We start from the raw sequence: 23,659 nt of genomic DNA on the forward strand, positions 1-23,659 counted from the left end.
ATACTCGGGTCAGTGTGTGCTATGTCCGGGTCCTAGCCTTTATCTTTAACTGTTAAAAAAAGATCCTGTTCTAGATAAATACTTTGTTTAAAAAAATACCCTGTTCTCACCAGCAGGGCATGAAATAGCGACCCTGTTGAAACCAGCAGGACATGAAAAATGGACCCTGTTTTAACTAGCAGGGCATGAAAAGGGGACCCTGTTTTTCGGCACACTCATACCACCAAAAAAAATATAGGAAGTACTCCACCCCCGGGGGTGCTCTGTGAATATTGCTTTAAATCAAATGGTTAAATTAAAACTCTATTCAGGAATATGGCAGTTGTTATCCATTCGTTTGATGTGTTCGAGCTTTTGATTTTGCAATTTGATTAGGGACTTTCCATTTTAAAATTTCCTCATTGTTAGGTATCTTTGTGATTTTCACTTCTTGTTAATTCCGTATACAGTACCACAATATGTCGTACCGTAGTATACTGCACCTTTGTGTACCTTACCACACGTGTGCTTTCAGTATTGCACTGTACCTTATCATGCTGTATCATTTCGTACATACCAGACTTGCCTTTCCTTTACAGAATGATTTGCTTTGTCAATTTTCTTCGACTTGTACGTTTAAAAAAAATGTCATTGGTATCTTCTACGATTGCAACTTTGAAATTAACTTCTGTCGCATAGTTTCAATCATTTTGCCACATAATTCTATTGTAGTTATTTTGTTACGTATTAATTATAGTATATTTATAAGCAGTACCTAAGAGCTAATCATTAGAATACGTTACTGCTTAGAAACGAAGATCTCAGGATTAAAAGTTGAAATCATTACGTGTGTCAATGATTCTAGTATGAATTCGTTCATCTGTGTCGATATTGTCGGAAAGGTCATAGCGCGAACAGACCTTGATCGAAATGTGGGTTATTTAGAGACAGGTCAAAATCATAAAATGGACAGAAAACTAATACATTGCACAAAAAAAACAACTAAGAATATAGTGTGTATGTAAATCAAACCAGGAACGACTATTGCGGAACTCAGCCATTGTCTGTCTTTTTATGCAAAACATAGTTTTGTGTTAATACGAATTAAAGGTTTACGTACAGTAAAGCCAATTTGACGTGCATTGCTACAATGTATATATATTCGAATTAGAATTTACGTTTGGACGTAAAACGTTTTGAATGTAAATTAAACTAATTCGAATTAGTTTATGCGAATCGAATTCGAATTACGTGTGAACACGCGCAGCATTAAACAACACGTTATAAATTTGATGCGACCGAAGCGCTTTACTGGATTTACTTTCTTCATGAACGCTAAAGGACGAATACTTTACAGCCAGGGGAAGTATTAAAATGAAAACAGTTGATAAGCTTATTATGTAAATGACCTCAATAAATAACCAAAATAGTATAAGGATAACTCTCCTGTTGGATTTGAAACCTCATTTCTTTATAAGTACTGAATTAAAAACTCAAAAACGGACATTTTCATATATTTTCATGTCAGTACAGTAATACATATTACTGAGCTGGCGATACCATTCGAGGACTAAAAGTTCACCAGCAGAGGTATAATAATGTTTAGTATAAAATTATTTTATATTACTTCGCCTTATTAGAATTGCATTAGTCGCCTTTTAATTTACGAGCAACCTTTGAAATTTTTGTTTCTTCCAACACACAAAGGAAATTACATTCTGTATAATTTATATGTATTGGAAGATTTAATACATTTCTAAATATAGCAGGTGTGGGATACACTTCAATGAGACAGCAACCCCCAAAACATACCAAGTTTATTAGAGTTCAGCACACGGTCCTGGATAGTAAACTAGAGACAATAAATTATGGCAATAGTAGTTTGAATTGATATTGTAGTTTAATACTTGAACTTCGTAATTTTGGTCTTTTTGTTAGTTGTTTCTGTTTAGTTTTATGTTCTCGATTTGATAAGCTAAGTGTTTCATACTGGTCATTCGTATGTTTTGCAGTTACACAACTGTTCAATTCTACTAGGGATTGTGTGCTCGTAAATTATAAAAGCCTGTTACATTACGTATGTGCCTTCCAAAGTACAAAATGTAAAAGTCTGATTGCTTGCTGTCCGTCATACATATGCATTTAATCATAACCTTGAATGTTGTTTTTTTCTCGTATAAATTATTACCTTGCTATACACTTTGCTTTTGATCGTTGCTTGAGTCCGTACGATATTCTATAGTTGATTTTAGCCACGTCATTTGATCTCTGGTGAAGAGTTTCTCCTTGGAAATCCTATTTCATCTCTTTGTTTTAAATAATTGTCTTTCTTCATTTTAAGTTAATAGTTATGCTTTCTTTTATACTAGTAAGTCGGACCTTGCTGTTGGTTAACTATTTGTATAAATATATGTTGTTCATTTTTAACATGTAATGTTTCATCGTAAATGTTTCCATACACCATGTCCAACTTCATTTACGCAATTTTATTGTAAAGTATGGAATACACCATCATATCTTGTATTGCTACTAAATGCTGACGTTACGGACATTTTTTTACCCTTTTTATACCTTACATGTCTTGATCATTTGATCATATAATTATTCAATTGCTAAGATGCCAATTACAAACAAGATTTTCAAGATTTTTTCAAGATTTTATTCATAACCTTAGACACATACTTGTGTACAAGAGGACAATATATACATACATATTAAGATACTACATAGCGAGACAGGACAAACGGAACACAAATACATAGTATATTTTAAAAGACAATTGGTATAATTAAATAAAGTATTTTATGATTTTCTTCACAAAAATTGATAAATTCCTTTGAACTTGTACATTACAAATAGACAACAAGCCAGTGAACTTGTTCTTGCTTGGATTCATTACATAGTAATTTGGTATAAACTTTGATCTAAGAGCAGAAACATCAGCATTTGTACAGGTAAACAATATATGAAACTCATCCCCTATTCCCTCATTACATAATGTACATAATTATTCTATTTTCCCTCGCGATCCCCGCCCATCTACCCGTCTCAATAGGTAACTTCAAATTCGAGCATCGAAGTTTAGATATGTAATATCTGTCCTTGGGTAATAATCGCAATAGATACGGTTCCAAACCAAACTCGAGTTTGAATAAAGAATAGAATTCACCCCTAGATGCATTATGTATCTGCGAGAACCAATGCTGATAGTACTGATCTGTTAATCGCTGTTTAACCATACTTTTTAACCAATCAATATTTACAACTAATTGATCGTTCCATATAAAACTTAGACCTGTATCATCAAATATAGATTTTACATATTGAATCCATTTAAATTTAAACAAAACTTACAAATTTAAAAAGCAAACAAGCGCTTAAATATCTGTATAGTTATTTATATTTGACCTTAGGAAGATATTTGTTTGTCAGTTGACCACATGTACTAAAAGCATAACAAACAAACAGGTTTACATGTACATGTACTTTGATCTTGTGCTCATATAGTATTAATATGCACTTGGTAATTTGTATTTTGTATGCTTTACATGTATTTGTCTTTATCATATATTTAGTACAAAATACAGCTATTTTGTATATCTAATAAAGGTTCCTTTTTCCAGTCTGTATCACCTACCCTGTATCGCATACCCCGTATCGCATGGCTAAACCCGTATCGCATACCCCGTATCGCATGGTAAAACCCGTATCGCATACCTTTTTTTTTTTTTAACTAAAGTCAGTTTTTTAGGGTTTTTTTTTCCTTAAGAATTTTTTTTTCTAAAAATAGGTAATTTTTTTGGAATGACGTCATTGTTTGGTATGTAACGTCACGTACATCAATGTTTCATATTGTATGTGACGTCACGAACATCAAGTTTTTACAACATATTTTTTGGCACACTCAATGCAACTATAAAAAATACAAAAACTTAAATATATACAATAATAAACAAAATATTTTCAAAACAACAGATTGTAAGGTAGCCTAGGTGCTTCGTATAAATAATTGAGCAGTTATTTTAAAGCTTTGAAACAAGACAAAAGCAAAACTGAAGGTAACCAAGTGCTATGGATCAGAAAACAGTTCATATACTATAATACTCTTCTGTTGAAATATATGATAAAGCGTATAATACATGGCAAAATCCGTATCACATGCCGTATCACCCTCGACCAATATCATCCCTCGGGCTGATATTGATGTCTCGGGATGATACGACATATGATACGGATTTTGCCATGTATTATTCTCTTTTTCATCAACCACGATGACAAGTTAGATACGAACTTTTATCCTGCAATTGGGTGTCCTACTATACAGATACAGCCCTACAGATATCGCTATGCTGTATCTGTATACTTATACAGATATCGCTTTAAAGCTCCCGTCCACTGCCGGATTGAGTATTGTTTTAACCTGTGTGACCTCAGAATGTGTATTCCAGTTGCATTCCAATGACGATGACAATTGTCGATTTCACAATGATTGCGTATGATTGTGTTACAACATCAACCATGTCAATTTCGGCATGCATGTTTAGTGAATGGCAAATCTGAAGCGTAGGACAACTCGTACACTTCTGTTTCAAATTTGACAATGTTTTGTTATTTGTTTTTACTGTTGAAATTAGTTGTTATGTTAAAATAGATAATTATTCACCTTGAGCGATGTATTATTGTTGACCATTCGAGATTCTTTTTTTGCGAACCCGTCTTCAGCGTAATGTGTGATTTGATATTTCTACGCGGGCCTCAATGGATTACAAATCGAAAATAAATGCTAAATATGTTTATTTTTTGTGTCTTTCAAAACACAAACAATATACAGAATTAATTGCAGGATAAAGTCAATAACTGTTTAGTGTCTTTAAATATCAGCTGTATTTGTAGTCGGCTCGAAACAGGTGTAGTAACTCGATGAAAGCTCGCATTCACCTTGTTTCTTAGCCTCGTACAAATACAGCTGATATTTATAGACACTAAACAGTTATTGTCTATATAAAGACCCGGCCGGACCTTGCTTCATGGTCCCTGCTACTTGAACGTACAGTGAAAGTATATATGTCTCTATAACCAAGTAACCTTATTATGTATCATCACAAGCAACCTACATACTTTTGGCAAGATACCAAAATATACTCATTTCAATAATTGAATTCCAAGTATTAAGAGTCTCAACAACTACACCACGATTCGCATTTTGACATAAACCTCCATGTCTTTGAAGCTGGTGCAAACTGCAGAAAAATTTCAGACAAAATGTGTTATAGAAGAGATATTTTATATCAAAGTATAATTGATTGTCCTTTCAATTATCGATTTTTGATAGGTCTGCACTGACAAAAAAAATGGTCTCCCGCTAAGCCATGGGATAGAGTATTATTTAATCAAAATCATGCATGTTGCCGTGAAGTATGATTTTACTTATGGTTTGATCTATCGATACGAAAAATCAGTTTTACTACCAATTGCGACATTGTAAAATTAATTACTTCAGTTTTAAAGAAAACTGCGAGCAAACGTTTATCTAAAGAATCAATAAGTTAACGTAAATATCAGCTGTATTTTTCTCTATTAATGACTTGCTGCCATGCATACAAAAAACGTTAGGTATTCATCACATTCGCACGAAACTTTATTCATTACCCCTTTCAAAACTTTATTCTCTGTTCAATTTATGTTTGAATCCACTGTTACAAACCCTCATTCAAACCAATACAAACTACAAGCTACAATTTCGGATATTGCTAGTCACAGACTTTTCAAGCCAGTTCGCATTGGAAAAGATGAAAAAGAGAAAAGATCTTTTCTAAATCTTTCCTTTGCCAACAAAGGTCTCGATGGCGTCAACCTAGGCAATATCCTTCATCATAAATTAGTTCAATCGAAAATACCTCCTTATTTCAAAGACCAGTCTGTACCAATAATTTCTTATACCTATACCAAACCTATTACAACTAAAATTTTCAATTACAAACGCGTTTTGCAGGATCTTGATATTGACGACTTCAAGTCTAAACCTCCTGATTGCACTTGTGCTAGTTCCCAATTCACATATAATCCTGCTGGCCACGTTATTACCGGTGACCTTAACATTGTTAATAACACTTCTCTACGAAACTTGTTATCAAAAGGTCCGAAATATCGTGAGCCATAATCCATCAATTGGAAACACAACTTTAAAACTTTGATGGATTCAGTCGAGGATTATGCCAGGCAATGGGCTAAGCGCGAGAAGGAAGACGTAGACACTCTATCCGAATGGATTAAGGCAGTGAGGTCGTTAATACAAATCAGAATTAAGAAACTGAATGGGTCCATCAATGCCCATGCTACGTCAATCTTCAAAGAACCAAATGTTGCTAAACACCTATCTGACCTCCATGATGAATATGTTGTTGTCCCCGCAGACAAAGCCCCAAATAACATCGTTTTTATCTGTAAAAGTCATTACACTAATTGCTTGATAAACGAATTAGGTATAGACAATTCACTTGGAAACCCAACATATACCCTCACGACACTTACCAAAGAGGAAATCCTGGATAATCATAGTTCTGTTCTTTGTTCCTTTGGTATTTCAACCAAAGATGAAGAACTGGATCTTCCATCACTGTATTGGATACCTAAACTACATAAGTGTCCTTACAAACATTAGTATATAGCTGGGTCTTCCAAGTGCTCCACGAAACCCCTTTCTAAATTAGTAACATCCATTTATCAGCAATCAAAGACGGGCTTCAAAGTTATTGTGAAACTGCCTATTCTAGAGGTGGCGTGAATCAGATGTGGATACTTAAAAATTCCAAAGATCTTTTAGAGTACATACAATCTAACTCTCTTTCATCTTGTAACAGTATTAAAACATTTGACTTTTCTGCTCTTTACACAAGTATTCCACATTCCAAACTAAAAGACAAATTAAAAGAGTTGGTATTATTTTGCTTCATAAAAAAGAATGGTCAACGTAGATACAAGAATCTTGTCTTAGGGAGGGATAAATCATACTTTGTAAAGAATCATTCTGATTCAAACAAAAATTTCTCTGTAACCGATATTATCAAGATGCTTGATTTCTTGATTGACAACATATTTGTTACGTTCGGAGGACGTGTTTTTCAACTGTCGGCATCCCAATGGGAACAAACTGTGCCCCTCTACTTGCTAACTTGTTTCTTTATTATTATGAGGCTGACTTCATGCAGGAACTTCTTAGGAAGAAATATAAGAAGTTAGCAATATCCTTTAACTCTACTTTCCGCTATATAGATGACGTTCTGTCACTAAACAATTCAAAATTTGGTGACTATGTGGATCGCATCTATCCCATCGAATTGGAGATAAAGGATACTACAGATACAGTTAAGTCGGCTTCATATCTTGACTTACATCTAGAAATTGACAATGATGGTCGGTTGAAGACAAAACTTTACGACAAAAGAGATGATTTCAGCTTTCCAATTGTGAACTTTCCATTTCTAAGTAGCAACATTCCAGCAGCACCTGCATACGGGGTATATATCTCCCAATTGATACGATATTCCCGTGCTTGCATTTCCTATCATGATTTTCTTGATAGAGGGTTACTGCTCACAAGGAAGCTATTAAACCAAGAGTTCCAAATGGTGAAGTTGAAATCATCCCTTCGTAAATTTTACGGACGCCATCACGAGTTGGTTGACCGTTATGGAATAACCGTTTCACAAATGATATCGGATATGTTCCTTACGTCGTAACTACAATCCCCTTCCCTTTCATGAATTTGACCTACCGAATTAGACTATTTACCGGATTTGTAATCACATAAGCAACACGACGGGTGCCGCATGTGGAGCAGGATCTTCCTAGATATAGGAAGATATGGTGTGAGTGTCAATGAGACAACTCTCCATCCAAATAACAATTGATAAAAGTAAACCATTATAGATCAATGTACGGCCTTCAACACGGAGCCTTGGCTCATACCGAACAACAAGCTATAAAGGGCCTCAAAATTATATTTCGTGCTTAAAAGTGGCGTTAAAACACCAAAATCAAAATCAAATCTTATAATTGTATAATAATATAAACATTTCTAACTTAGTACGTTGCTTGGTGTTACACATTGTTACTAGATTATGTTCTCAACAGTCAACTTGAAGTCGCAAATTTTAATGCAATTAAATTTGCTTCATTGTCATACAAGATGTGCTCCTTTATAAATGCTACAAGATGTATTTTTCAAAGATAGTACTTATTTGAACTAAAAAGGAGATGTTGACTAGACGCTATTGAGGCCACAATCAAAAGACTGCAAAACAAAAAAACTGACATCTACAAGCCAATTTAATTTCTTATCGCAAAGACCAAAGTCGAAAATAAACTGAAAACGGCATGGTTACAAAAAGACCAACAGATACTTCCTAACTATAACATAATACCTGTATTGTAAAACAACAAAATATGTATGGAGGTTATATATAACATGCTTTTTAATAACAGTGGTTTAACACGCTCAGCATAAGTTCATTGTTTCAACGATATATCTAATGGACATTTTTATTATATTTTCAGAAAGCCTAGTTTCGCAGGAAAGCGTAAAATTGCACATGAATAAAATATAGTAAAATCACCACGTGGGATCATCAAAGTAGTGGTTTATTTTACTTGTCAAAAACTTCAGAAAATCACAGAATGTCTTGCTTATTAACACGACTTTTGTCCCACACAATACTCAATACTGTGTTATCCCACTTCCTCTGAATCATTATGATGTGAACTGTCTTCAACCGTTGAGAAATATAATGTCCGCCTCACAACTCGGAAAAAAAGCTAAGGACTGGAGCTAAATGAAAATACGGATTTTTTGTGTTATTAAAATTTGCTGTTAGAAAATATTATAAATTATTATAAATTAAGGAATGTATCTCACTCATGCAAAGCTCTGATTCCTTTCACGGATTTGGCTATACTTTTTGGACCTTTTGGATTATTAGCTCTTCATCTTTTATATAAGCTTTGGATTTTAAAATATTTTGGCCACGAGCATCACTGAAGAGACATGTATTGTCGAAATGCGCATCTGGTGCAAGAAAATTGGTACCGTTAATTTAATTAGTGTAGACGTCGACTATGGAGCTGATTACTAACAGTAAAGCTATCTCATGGATGACTGGCAGCAAATTGTTCGAAAATTCAGCATCCATCGGTAGCAATCATCTTACATTCTAAATTGCCTCAAGCCATTAAGGTCTTGCTGTAATTTATTCATAGAAACAATCAAAGAGGTAATTTCAATCTGCATTCATATATCCAAATCTTAACAAAACATCTTTTTAAAAAAAAAAACAAAAAAAAGACATCTTTTACTCTTTGCCACAATAAACATTTTGTCAAAGATAACTTTGTATGTACTCTGATGTTTTAAAAACATGAGATTGTGACCAACACAAAAACCTGATAACGTTTCACGTAGACTCACTGTTTACCGATTGTGTTATATTCCTTAATGTGATAATTTGACTAAGTGTTGATTCGCATGGATAGTGATACATGCATAGTAGGAGTCGCTAACGTTTGAAAATTCCAACTATGGTTTGTATGGCGTCCGTACAATTTGAGAAGGAATGATTTTAACTTAAACCATTTTGGTCATGGTTTAAAGCTTCCTTTTGAGCAGCGATCCTGAATCAAGGAAATCATGATAGGAAATAAAAGCCAGGGAGAATCGTACACTACAAAATGAGGATTCAAGATTTTTTTCATACGATTGGTCGTATGATTCAACGAAATTAATAATTTCTGTATGTTGAAATGGGATACTGTTATATCCCGATGTTATATTTTCCTTATTTCCGGTCTTGAAAGAGGGACAAAAGATACCAGAGGGACAGCCAAACTCATAGATTGAAAATAAACTGGCAACGCCATGGCTAAAAATAAAAAAATCAAACATAAAAATAAAAGAACAGAAGACACAACATAGTAAACTAAAGACCAAGCAACACGAACCCCAACACAAACTGGGGGTGATCTCAGATGCTTCGGGAGGGTAAGTAGATCCTACTCCACATGTGGCACCCATCGTGTTGCTTATGTTATTACAAATCCGGTAAATTGCTTAATTCTGTAGGTAACATTCGTGAAAAGGGAAGGGTATTGTAGTGACGACATGAGGAACTTGTCCGATATAACCTGTGAAACGGTTATTCCATAACGGTCAACCATCTCATGATGGCGTCCATAAAATTTACGAAGGAATGACTCAAACTTATCATTTGGAACTGTTGGTTTAATAGCTTGTGAGCAGCAGTCCTCATTCATGGAAATCATGATGGGAAACACAAGCCCAGAAAAACTGTACACTCATTTCGATTAACAGGGATTTCAGGGATAGGCACTATCATGTCTTACTTTTAAAACCATTTTAGCATGACAATAAGTTATGTTTGTTCTAGAGGGAATCGTCTAAATATCCACATATTATCAAATAGACCGTCATACCACCAGCTATCTATGAAATAACTAGAGATAATTGTTAGGCGAATAAGTACTGAAGCCTTTGATGTATTCCCATGGTTGGTCGAGCTATTTATCCAATATGTGGTTGTACTTCATTTTATATCGATACCAAATTCCATAGCTTCTCAACATAAGACAACATTGAAATAATTTAAGTTTTGTTTTGCAGAACGAGATCTGGAATTCAGACAACCACAAGAACGTCGTTCTTATCTTTTTAGTTTATAATACTGACAATACAAAAAACTTTCAATGGAAAGAAACACTTGTATAACATGTAATTCCAAAGTCACCGTTTGGACCCGACACGACAAAGACAACACATAAAAATCTGTTTCAATCAAAATGTTATCTAGACTGACATTATTTAGATGCTTATTTCTTGCTTGATAACATATAACGTTGGAATGAGGTGTTTTTCAAATGACAAAACAGATGATTTCAGCCTCTCAATTAGGGACATTCCATTTATATGTTATTACATTTCAACAGCACCTGCATATGGAGTATATATATCCAAGTTGGTATGATATTCCAGGGCTTGTATTTCCAATTTCTTTTATAGGAGGTTGATGCTTACAAGGAAGCAAACAAACGTTTCAAGTGGTGGAACTGAAAAATCACCCCTTAGAAAACGTTACGGACGCCATCATGGGTTGGTTGACCATTATGTAATATCGTTTTTACAGATGACGTCAACGACGGATATTTTCCAATTGACGTAAACACAACCCCGTCCTATTGTCCTTGAATGTGATCTTCCACATAAATACATGAAAACACATACTTCAGTTGTGCTACTTTGTGTTAGCCTGCATTTCATTGTCCTCTGAAGATTCAACATATGGGCCATAATTTGCAAAACGAGGATTGATTAAAAAAACTATATATCTATCTTCATATCAAATTTATTTTCAACGAATTCAATAAAAATGGTTGATGAGAAATTACAAACAAATACTACATTATCATCGTTATACAAACATATATTACAGTCATGTGACAGTCATATGAACTCTTGTAGACGTTTTAATTTATAATCACAAAAATACACATCATATTATTCTAGAACTGTTTATTTTATATATATACGTAGACTTACAGATGTACACCTAAGCACCAATCTAAATGCATAGCCCTAAGAATGTATTGCACGTGATTTCTTTGTTCTTGGCTAATGTTTGTAGCTAGTCTTAATATTCATAATCATATACATTTACAGTTTATTCGAATCACAGTTACATATATTTTAATTACAAACGTAAAAAATACTTTAATTTGGATCCCCTCAATGTTATATACAAATAGTAGAAAGACACACATTTTCAATCAACAACATATCCCCATTCATTAATATTACAGGACTAGAAATTCACAGCTAAATCTACAAAACACACACACACACACATTTACACACATATGTACACATGTATACTTCAACTCTACATCTGTCATACACACACAAACACTCTTCCCATTCAAATTCGTTTAATAAGTAATCCATTTATTCTTTATGAGAATCACACCTCAAAGTCAAAACATCTAACAAAACTGTTCTTTACATATATTTAGCACTCTTTTTATGTAGCTTTCGCGGACTAGAAAAACTCGTCAAATAAATCTGGATCCACAAAATTCGGACGAGGAATTCTGTATGGTCCTCCTACATGTAAATGCTTTAAACTGAAAAATAATAAATATATCATAAATATTTAGCCGATAACTTCGTTTCAAATCCTACTTGAGAAACATGATATGGAACGGTTTAGTTTGAATTTCACGAAATTTGACTCGCATAAAACCTATCATGTCATTTTAAATATTCGTTGAATATTTATCCCTTTTCATCGATTTCAATAACACAAACGCAGCCTTATCGTCGTCTCTCCAGAGTCTCAAAGCCAAAACGTAAGTTATTGTGTACTGACTTGACATTGCTTCAATTCCTTTATTTCAGTGTGTTGTAAAATATTTTAAAATCTAATCTGAGATTGTTTTGTTTCAATTTTCCTTAGTCTTTGTATTGCATGAAGTTTGCTAGGCTGCTTGTTGTGCAATAATCTCTTTTTTCAAATTTGCCTCGAGAAGTTTGAAATACAATTTCTGATAAAATAAATTATGAAAAAATCACAAATTCCAATGTGCTTGTATATTTCCTATCTTAAATTGAAACGGCAATTAATCAGATAAATTGCATATTTAATTCAGTTTGTAACGAAAACAAATGATTTTGATATTGATTTTAGTAGTAAATAAACTGATCATTTCAAGAATAGCTTATTTCATAATTTATCTTTTGGCAGTGGAAATGAAAATAATAAGAAAAAAATCATTTAAATAATGAAAATAATATAATAAATGTGAAATTGAAGTTAATGTTTATACAGTGTAACGTCTCTAATCCGAGTATTTCAAATCTCTGCTTTAGCCGATATATTTTCATGGTCCCAAAATATGCTTATTTCTTGCAGAAAATCCGAGTCAGCAATCCGACACCCTGCTTAATCTATCAATTTTTCTGGTCCCTAGTGTGTCGGATAACACAGGCTACACTGTACTCAAATATTTGTATAGTATAATTTCTTTTTGTCAACTGACATATGACATCTATATGTAACGTACCTATCAATAAAAGCCTGGTTTTCAAATACAGATGTATCTGAAGGAGGAATGTCAAAGTCTGGAAGTGGTAGAATATCTGTCATTGTTGACCTGTAAACAAAACAAATCATTTAAATCATTCCGTGGAGGGTTAAACGTGCAAACTTTGTGAGCATCATGACATAAACATAATCGTCGATAAACGTTTCTTCCCCAATAATACAATCAACCTCTTATTAATACTATATAGCTGAAATGAAATATCTTTGATACAGTAGTGTATGTATAATAAGTATCCATTAACTGATGAAGTCATTCGACAAAATTCAGATTTTCTACCAGAATTCTCTAGAATGTATGGTTTTAAATACTTTTCGAATAAAAACTGTTTTGTTTGGTCCGCCACAATACACACGTGTGTCGACCTTGATGTGCATGTTATATTTGAAGGTGTTTTATAATCGTGGCCAGCTAACTTTCATATCAAAGAAGACAATAAAGAAACTGATTATAAAAAAGCAAATAATATATTTATCCTACTTACATTTCTTCATCTGGCTTTGGCACCTTTCGTCGTCGAAAACATAAACAAAATATTACAACACATATAAGAACAATTCCTGCTCCACCTGCAGATCCAGCAGCCACAGGCAAAATTTCCTGTTCTTTTCCAGTATCTATAAAATCAAGTAAATAAACTCATCTTAGATACCAGGATTGAAATTTAGTGTTTGCTCCATTCGCGTGTTACGTGTCAATAAGACTCATCAGTGACCCTCGAATATAAAAAAAAATCAAAAGGCCAAATAATGAACCAAGTTGAATAACATCGAGGACCAAAATTCCTAAAAGTTTGGTCAAACAGCTAAGGTCATCTATGATGTAGAAAACCCTTAGTTTTTTTTTAATTTTAAGTTTTGTCAATAGTTGATTTATAAATATGGCCATATAAGAGATACTTTAAGGGATCTTCTATTTCATAGATAACTACATAAAAATATACTTTTGTATAAACCTAAATACTTTTGAGAACATTCTAAAAACTTTGGCCAATCATGCATTATCAAAAGTATTTCTGTAACTGTGTTATATTGTGTGTTTATATTCAAACGAGTTAGCAATTGTGTTCTTTTGCAGGAAGATTGTAATTAATACATCAAATTGAGGAAGGAAATGGGGAATGTGTCAAAGTGACAACAACCCGACCATAGAGCAGACAACAGCCGAAGGCCACCAATGGGTCTTCAATGTAGCGAGAAACTCCCGCACCCGTAGGTGTCTTTCAGCTGGCCCCTAAAAAAATATGTTTACTAGTACAGTGATAATAAACGTCATACTAAACTCCAAATTATATTCTGTTCATATTGATTTATGTCGTTCTATAAATTGCATCCTTTATTGAGTGGAATACCTTTCATAGTATATATTTATTTCAGATAAATAAGTATACAACGAATTCAGCAAGACATTTTAGACATACAAAATTATTCTCATTTAATATTCACCTACCGATTCTTTCAGCACAGAAAATAACAGCATTAGACCAAGTTCCATCTTCCTGGCAAATCCTCTGCTGACACGAGTAACCATACGAACAAAGCGTTTGAAATGATGGTAAACACCAGAATGTAGCATTATCCCCAACTGAGTGTCCGCTTACTAATTTGTTTCCATTCTCCGGTGTTGCTAGATATGGACATCGGATAACTGCAACACAATGTTTAAATTAATTATTTTGCTGTAGTAATGGATTATACAGCCAAATAGCCAACCCATTTTTAGGCTCACCATATTTAGGTACAATACGAATATATGCACCCGTTAATATATTTCCGAACAATTCAATTACAGTGACATCATATCTCCGTTCTCTAATGATAGACAATTAATCCAATTATCATACATACTTTGCATTTTAAGCGGATTTGACATGATCGAAAACATTTTTTCTTTAATGCCAATCGATGTGAACAGTACCATAGATATCAAATTCAAACACAAAACACACGATGAGAATCGTTTTGCAATTTCTTTAATTGCAATTTATTTGTTAAATTCTCGATATATTTGTGAATTTTCAATAAAAAAAAAAATGTAATACACTCATGTACATCTATTCGCAAGTTCATTCAAAAACGAATTATGCAGACAAATCTGCCTTTCGATAAGCTTGATAAAACGGGTCATACATCTTTTATCCTCTCAGATCTGAATATGTTCAACTTTCAATTGATCCTGATATTCGCTTCGCCGTTCTTTAATATTGGTTTCATATTATTAACGTGTGAAAACAAAATAATATCTTACCTTTCTCAATATCCTGCTGAATCTGTTTGAATTTTTCATCAAAAACAAGTGTACTGGCTGCTAGTTTTGAGTTGTTAGTAACTTGAAGGTCAAATTTACACTGCTGATTGTCTTTACAAATTGTTACTGTGTCAGGTCTTAGATCAGATTTATTTACAGTGAAAACCGGTTCATATGTAACTGGAACTTGAGCTGTCTCACTAAATAAATTTTCCGTTTCTTTTACGCTCCCTAGAAAGAAGAAGTCAGCTCATTTATCTATACAAACAAATAAGTGCACAGATCTTTAATCCATCAAAATGATAACTTTGTGCACTGCATTTGATCATGCTAGATAAGTCCAATGCAGTCAAAGCATATTGGCAACAATAGTATACCTCTATTCAGTAGTCATTACAGTACTAAGTTTTTAAAAATATACTTCCAATAAATACAAATAGAGGTCTGTACTGTTACATATATAACTTATTAGATACATATCTGTATAACACTTATTTTACAACATGAATTTGTTTACAATTTTGTAAGTTATTTCATTAGAGAACAAAATTGAACGTTCCTTTCTGGAAAGTTTAATGTTGTAGCATTTATCATTGTTACATATATCATTTACCGTTTGCCTTGGATTGCTCATATTTTTATCTTTTAGCACCTATAATTTCAATTTGTTTCCATCTTTTTCTCTATTTCAACATTGTTTTCAAATAATAAGGCAAAGGAGAATTCTCCGTACTTTTGTTAAATATAACGTTTTTTATGGAAATTTACAATATACTTACAAGTCATTCCAAACTGATGATGAATTATATCCATTGGAGATGATGATGATATAAAAGATCCATTTCTTGCAATAAAATCGTCGGATGAATTACCATTAAAATTACCCAATAAACCTCTAAGCGCACCTAAAATCAAAGATTTTTTTAGATAACATAAAATGCAAGATGATTTCATTAAAATATGAAATACAAATTATAAAAAGAAAATGAATATGGAATTTTAATAATTGCATTGTTGTTGCTATAATCACAATTTGAAAAGTAAACGAAATCAATGGGAAAAAATATTAAAAAAAATATTGTATTTTGTCAAAAAAAAAGAGTAAAATCACAAAAATACTAAACTCAGAGGAAAATCAAATTGGAAAGTCCGTAATCACATGGCTAAATCAAATGACAAAACATTTCAAAAACGAATGGACAAAAAACTGTCATATTCCAGACTTGTTACAGGCATTTTCAAATGTAGAAAATGGTGGATTAAACCTGGTTTCATAGCGCTCAACCTATCACTATGTTTACAGTCTCAACAATTTCCGTTATATTTACAATGATGCGTGAACTAAACAGACATAATAAATAAAATAGTCAAGATATGGGTACAACATACATGTATTTGGAATTACGCTTACCTTTTAATGATTCTTCTCCCATCATGACTAGTATGTTAATGAGATCAGCTGACACTTCCAATGATATAGACAGATTGATTACTTCGGACACAATCAATATTGTATCTACATCTTCATTTGATTTATTTCTTGATATGGTCACATCTGAAACAAGATAGAATCATTCTAGAAATGAACATTCACACATTAATTTAATATCTTTAGATCTTACTGATTTTTTTTATATTGAATTGTGCATTGTCAGAAGATGAAAAAAACTATAGATCAAGTATTGTCATTTTTTCTATTAGGCTCTGATTGTGTACTAGTATATGGTATTTGTTGCTTTAGAAACGTTAGGAATACGATCTCAATTTTAGGTAATTTCCAAAAATAACTTACAATAGGACCGTTCGAAACGACAAGTTTACATGGAAAAATACGAACTAGTAAAATATATTATAACAGATGAAACAAAACAAAAAAAACAGGATATTACTGGTATATAAAAAATCACCCAAAAAAGTGTATGCATGCGAAATGAAATTCGAATTGCATTGTTGGATAACATCATATCAGCAACCGTAAAACCCATAAATTTGAAAGCCAACTGAATGATTGAAAACTACTTAGAACTTGCATGTGTATGAGACCAAAACGACCATAAATAGATATATGTTACGATGTTTTTATCTTGCACTATTAAATTAAATCAAAATTACAAGGCACGGTTCAACGAAACCTGTTATGCCAATATTTTGAATTGAGTTACCTCTCTTTGTCAATTATTAAACAAAGTACAGATAAATTAAAAAAATATTGCTGTCTCCTTGTCTCATTCTACGTTTCCATTCAAAGTTTTAGTGTGCAATATTTAATATAAAATTACTTTCTTGATAACAATGGTGCACAAACACATTTTTTCGTAAATTGAAAGTATATATTATTAAAAAATTGCTCGACTTGACCTGCATATGAAACGTTCACCTCACTGCATTATGATATGTGTATTCATAAAACTGTCCAGTGACTAAAAAAAAGAGTTTCGGATAAGAATAAATACTTTTGAAAATACTAACCTTTTAATTCTGAGGTAGATACAATGTCCATTTTGTGTGGTTTACCATTGACAAGAATTCTGGCTTCTCCTGTTTCTGTTTGATAAACTTCTACTTTATCAGACAAATCACGGACAGTAAACGCTACTGCAGAAAACACAGTGGCGTTTTGTGGTGTTCCTGTTAAAAATTATTTGTTTAGTAATAATTACAGGGCATTTGTGATCAATTGTAAACAAAATAAAGTGTTTAATGTTAAAAATGTTTTGTCCGAGGTGCTTGGTCTTTAACAAACACATCCTTTTCTAAATCTAAAATCAGACAATTATGTTGTTTTGAGAGTCTTGTTCCAACGATGGCGAACACAATTCGCTGATGTTTTTGTTGGGTTTTGTTTTGCTTTTTTTTTTCTTTTTTTTCTTGGTATGTATTTTCGAAATTCAACACTATTGTTACATCTAAGGTATTATTCTAGTCTTGTATCTTTGCTTTTATTGTCCGATCTTACCACTTGGGTCTTTTGCTTGTACAGCTCGCACTTGTATAACAACACTGCCATTTGTGTCTTCAACTAATATAAAATCGTCAATACCATTAAATGTATAATCTAATCCATCAAGCGTTGTTAAATGTGGATCACCAGCTGCTTTAGCTGTGAAAAACAAGAATCAAATATGATATATAACATGTATAATAAGTGGAAATAAAGATATAGTGCAAAACTGTGCAGGGTGAATGGTAAGTGTGAAACATAAAGTGTATATGATTTAGATAGTTATAATATGATATTATGTCATATTTCTATTCCTTTGAGCAAGTTTCATGTTCATTTATTTCTAAAACAATTGTGTGCTCTTATGTGTCAATAATCGTTGGGCACTGATAGTGTTATATTTAAAAACGTTAAAAATAAAATGAAAGTCACAACAAAAGTAACACGTTTAAATCATCTCATTGTGTGTACATTTCAACACTGGTTCGAATATCTAATGTTTCAGTAACGTCTATGATTTCACAATATAATTTATATCACTGACAATATCATGACAATGCTCCCTTTTGCTAGCTGACATTTTTACCTTTATTTTAAGTTATTGTCTATTTGACATATATTTTGTCTTTCTTGAATGAGCATTTATTTATATGCAGCTGAGTTGGGTGTTATTGTTTTTTTTTATGTATCACAACTGACTTTGTTCTCCTCAAGTCAGGAACTTATTCATTGTTTGAATCACAGTTCGACTGTCTGTTCCCAGGGTAAATACCTTTAAAAACATTTAGCATTACATATAGAGGGTGCTGAGGTTGACAGAAACGGTTTTTTTTCTCAGGGTCAGAAACAAATTATTTTTTTTCTCCAAAAACTTTAAACCTTTCCAGAAAAATCCAATGTCTTTGAATGCTTTTGGTTTGTCCGTTATCGTTCACAATACTTAAAACCTTATAGTACTATGATTTTTCTTGTTCCCAGAATGACAGAGTGATAGCGTTACATGTACTTACCAGGTGCAGGCGGATTGTATGATTCACACGTCGTTGGAGGTCGTGAACTCTGAAAGTTTTGGCACATTTGTGAATTTTTAGAATACTGGCAACAATGTAAGTAAGGCAACATATCCTCGGTAAAAAATGAAAAATAAGGCACAATATTATCTCCCTGAGATTGATAATGGTATCGATTGTGTGTGCCACCACTCGGATTATCCCGAATGTCTAATAGTTCACCTTCCTTATCATAGCAACACAGTTCTCCTGTAGATGTATGACTGAAAAACAATAAATTTGAAATAAAATACTTGCTAGATGTATTTGTTGACCAATCAGCCAATTACAACCAGTTGACTAATCGACCAGTTTATAACTTATAAGGTTAAAAAAGATGCATACTTCATTTTATGTATGAACAATTCCAAGGTTAGTTCGTTGCTATCACTATCCTTACGAATATAAAGGATCTGATCAATTTAATTAACATCATTTAATCGATGCAATTGAATTTAACAAAACGAATATGGCAGTTGTTTTCTATTCGTTTAAAGTGTTTGAGCTTTGTTCTAGGACTTTCCGATTTGAATTTTCCTTGGAGTTCGGTATTATTGTTATTTTCCTTAGAGTTTCCTTGGAGTTCGGTATTATTGTTATTTTCCTTAGAGTTTCCTTGGAATTCGGTATTATTGTTATTTTCTTTTTATAAATATATGTTTGTGATCTTTATTTAATCCACGTGTATCTTTCTTTTAAGAGTGTAAGAGAATAATCAAATTAATGTTAATGTCACAGTTCATGTTTGCGTCTTATTCGAGACGCCGGTCATATCTACGTTAACATATGCCATAAAAACGCATCATAGATACTCGACTTATAATTCTGTACGTCAAATGCGCGTTACGTCTTATTGCAAAAACGAAAATCGGACGCTTTGTTTAACATTGTCTGAAATAACAATAGCTCATTTAGCTCCAACCGATTCCAATATCCAAAGATCGTGTACCATTACAGGCAATTTTGTTTTGAAACAATGTAACAATTGTCCATCTGATTATTAGAAAATCGTTCAGCTAAACTAAACTCATGCTTATCAATATAAAAGAGGCTTTTCCCACATATACTTCTTTCAGTATACTGTAATTGTTTTGTCTCTTGAATATCAACGTACTAAGTTTCCTATTTTTAAATATGTATAAGGTGTATAATTCTATAAACAAACATTACCAGTGCGAACACAGATGACGACACATCATATATAGACTTATTAGCTGTTGTTTAAATATTTTTACTGATTTGTGGTTCTTTACAGTGACATATATTTAAACCTAGCATTACTGAATGCAGTTACATGCCTAGTGTTTACCTCTAATTTCAAGTTACTGCGATTACTATCTTGGTTATCATGGATATAGTGTTTATTATTATCAAACCAAGCTAATGTTTTAACACAACTTACATGTTAAAATTCCGTCGAATACAGTGAGAAGCATTGGAATGATATATACAGTTTGAAGCACTTTCTAAATTGTCTAAATTACACAAAGGATCAGCGTGATAACGTCCCACATCGCGCACGGCTTGAGTTAATGTACATGGACATGAAGATGAAATGTCAGTAAGATTTGATCTTTTCTTTTCATCATTTAACCATGAGTTACACCACGATACAGACTTCCCAGAATTCTTCCATCGTACTGGGAAAAAGTCGGACCAGATCATAGGAGTTATCCTGCAAAAACAATACATGTTGAATAGGATAATAAGCTAGTTACATAATATCAAAACATTAACGAATAAATGATTTGTTCCTTGTGGGATATTGATCTTCTTGATAAGTAAGAAATTAACGTGGCTTACCAATAACCATAAGTCAAATTGTCAGGCGTCACCGTTGACAAAAAGAGAAAAAAAACAATAGTCCCAACAAAACTACACACAAAACTAAAAGATTGAACATATGAACGCCTACTTTCGAAACATCAGAAGATTATAGTAAATAGAAGAAAACGAGAAGACGTTTACTAGAAGTAGCATATCTTTTTGACAAATAGTATACTTACCATTGTCCATTTGAAGAACTCTCATTCCATGAAAGACGTATAATAGCAAGAGAATGATCACCCAAACTCTCGGATAAAACAAATTTGTGTTCACCATTTCTGGCATCGTTTGTATAAATCACATTAGATTGAACTGTATTCAAACCTGGCGTATATTCATTCGACTGTAACATAATTAAGTAGAAATTATAATAAATATTTATCTTTGTTTTCTATAAGGTTGTACATGCACAAAAACTGGATTCGAATGTATGTCTGTTATAAAAATTATCAAATATACCAGACTTATTATTGTATTAAAAACGATTCGTGTTTGCTCTAAATAAGATTTCGGCGTTGCTCGAATACAAAAATAGTTTTCTGTACTGTTCTAACTTAATTTTAGTTATGCGTTGTTATTCTATGGTTAAGATGCCGAAATATACTACAATATTATTTATTTATGTATTTCTCTGTCATGTCTGTCTTGGGTGTTCTTGTTTTTATTTGTACTGTATTCTCGTCATGTAATGTTGTCATGTTAGCAGTATATTTCACATTGCCATGAAGAGCGATGTTTAACTAGCCACAAAACCCGGTTCAACCCACCATTCTCCTTCAAATGTCTTGTATCGAGTCAGAAATATGGCAGTTGTTATATAATAGTTCGTTTCTATGTATGTTGCTTTATCATATTGTTTTTGTTGTTTTACATTTTTAGTTGAAGTGTTTCCCTCGGATTTAGTTTGTAATCCGGTTTTGTTTTCTCTCAATCGATTGATGACTTATGAACAGGAGTATACTACTGATGCTATTCTTAAGGTCAAATAAATTCCCCAAGATAAAGAGCATATAAATAGTACATTCTTCTTTACTATTTCTTACATTACACATTGCAAAAGAACACATTCACTCTTTAAAGAACACAAAACTGATTGAATATTTGTTGATATGTACACATATATAATTTTTTTCAGTACTCATTGGTTATAAGTCAAAATCAAATGTATTGTAAGAACAATGCACTGAAGTAGAAGAATGTAAGAAAATATTTAACATGTTTAATCAATACATATTCATGATATTGTTCTAGTGTTTGCTATGACAACACATTCTGCTGTGTTCAGACAAAGAGACTTTGGTTTATTGGTTAAAGAAATTGGTATGATCATACTCAAAATACTTTGAAAATCTTGCTGACTGTAAGCGGGATGTCCAAAATGTACATTTGACACAGACTTGACACAAACTTGACACAGACTTGACACAAACTGGAATGTCGATGGTAGAATTAAACGTAAATGAAAAATTAATTATTCAAGGATTTGTATTATTGTGATTGAAATGCATGTTAATATTCCTTTCAATAAGACATTCGCAGACCTCTTCAATCTATAATGATACTTACAAAATATAAAACATCTAATTGTGCAGACTGGGACGGAATTAAACTAAAATTCCAAGATAAATTGACACTATCACCAATAATCCAATCATCTGGACTTCGTCGTATTAAATCATTTTGCTTTTTCATTACGTTAGCTGAAAGTGACATAATTACATTATAAACATTTGAATATTGTTTTCAATGGCTTTAACACTGATTGTGTTATCTGTTATATAAAAGCATACTCAATTGTATTTATATATATATACATATGCATATGCATATTCATGCCTATACAATCTGTCTATACTTGTATCTTTTCATTGCACATGGTCATTTTTTGTTTTTTGACTGGTTGTGACGTCAAACTAAATCCATTCGATGTTGGATGTGTACTGATTGACAATTTAGTCATAAGATGCATGATTTTTTTTGGTTGATATTAGCATGAACTACAGCTGTCAGTAACTACTGTTCTTTTAGATCTGTACATTTTTGTCATGTTCCCGTCCACGTTCACTCTGTGTTTTTTGTGAGATGTATTTCTATTTGTTTCCATCAGACAAGTTTAGCTTTTTTCAGTTGATTTTACATTTTGCTCCTACATTGTGCTGTAACACCACTGTCCCAGGTTAAGGGAGGGTTGGGCGCCCGCTTACATGATCAACACCACTACAATATGTATGCACATTTTCATGTCGGGAGTGTGTAATCCGGTTGTTGTCTTTGTTGCTGCGTTACATAAGTGTTTTGCGTTCATTATTTTGTACATGAATAATGTCGTTAGTTTTCTCGTTGAATTGCTTTACATTTGCCATTTCGTCAATGTGATATGATTGCCAATGAGGCAACCAAATGACACGGAAATTAACAGCTATAGATAGTTCACCGTACGGCCGCCAACAAT

At 32.7% G+C, this 23,659-nt stretch overlaps 1 protein-coding gene across 1 annotated transcript in view; it reads right to left on the reverse strand.

The window, feature by feature from the left end:
* Positions 1 to 11,372: 11,372 nt before the first annotated feature.
* The window catches only part of LOC134707910 (mucin-4-like), a 36,429-nt gene continuing 24,142 nt past the window's right edge, over positions 11,373 to 23,659 (reverse strand). Inside the window, exons 6-18 of the mRNA XM_063568071.1 lie at positions 22,774 to 22,907; positions 21,387 to 21,550; positions 20,783 to 21,055; positions 19,342 to 19,604; positions 18,347 to 18,490; positions 17,860 to 18,018; positions 16,802 to 16,945; positions 16,170 to 16,295; positions 15,391 to 15,621; positions 14,593 to 14,790; positions 13,628 to 13,760; positions 13,105 to 13,194; positions 11,373 to 12,165 (exon numbers count right to left, since the gene is read on the reverse strand). Of these exons, the coding sequence (XP_063424141.1) occupies positions 12,081 to 12,165; positions 13,105 to 13,194; positions 13,628 to 13,760; positions 14,593 to 14,790; positions 15,391 to 15,621; positions 16,170 to 16,295; positions 16,802 to 16,945; positions 17,860 to 18,018; positions 18,347 to 18,490; positions 19,342 to 19,604; positions 20,783 to 21,055; positions 21,387 to 21,550; positions 22,774 to 22,907 (2,144 nt within the window). The 3' untranslated portion in view covers positions 11,373 to 12,080. The remainder of the gene's footprint in view (positions 12,166 to 13,104; positions 13,195 to 13,627; positions 13,761 to 14,592; positions 14,791 to 15,390; positions 15,622 to 16,169; positions 16,296 to 16,801; positions 16,946 to 17,859; positions 18,019 to 18,346; positions 18,491 to 19,341; positions 19,605 to 20,782; positions 21,056 to 21,386; positions 21,551 to 22,773; positions 22,908 to 23,659) is intronic.

This window comes from Mytilus trossulus, chromosome 2, assembly GCF_036588685.1.
Source record: "Mytilus trossulus isolate FHL-02 chromosome 2, PNRI_Mtr1.1.1.hap1, whole genome shotgun sequence".
Lineage (NCBI taxonomy): Eukaryota > Metazoa > Mollusca > Bivalvia > Mytilida > Mytilidae > Mytilus > Mytilus trossulus.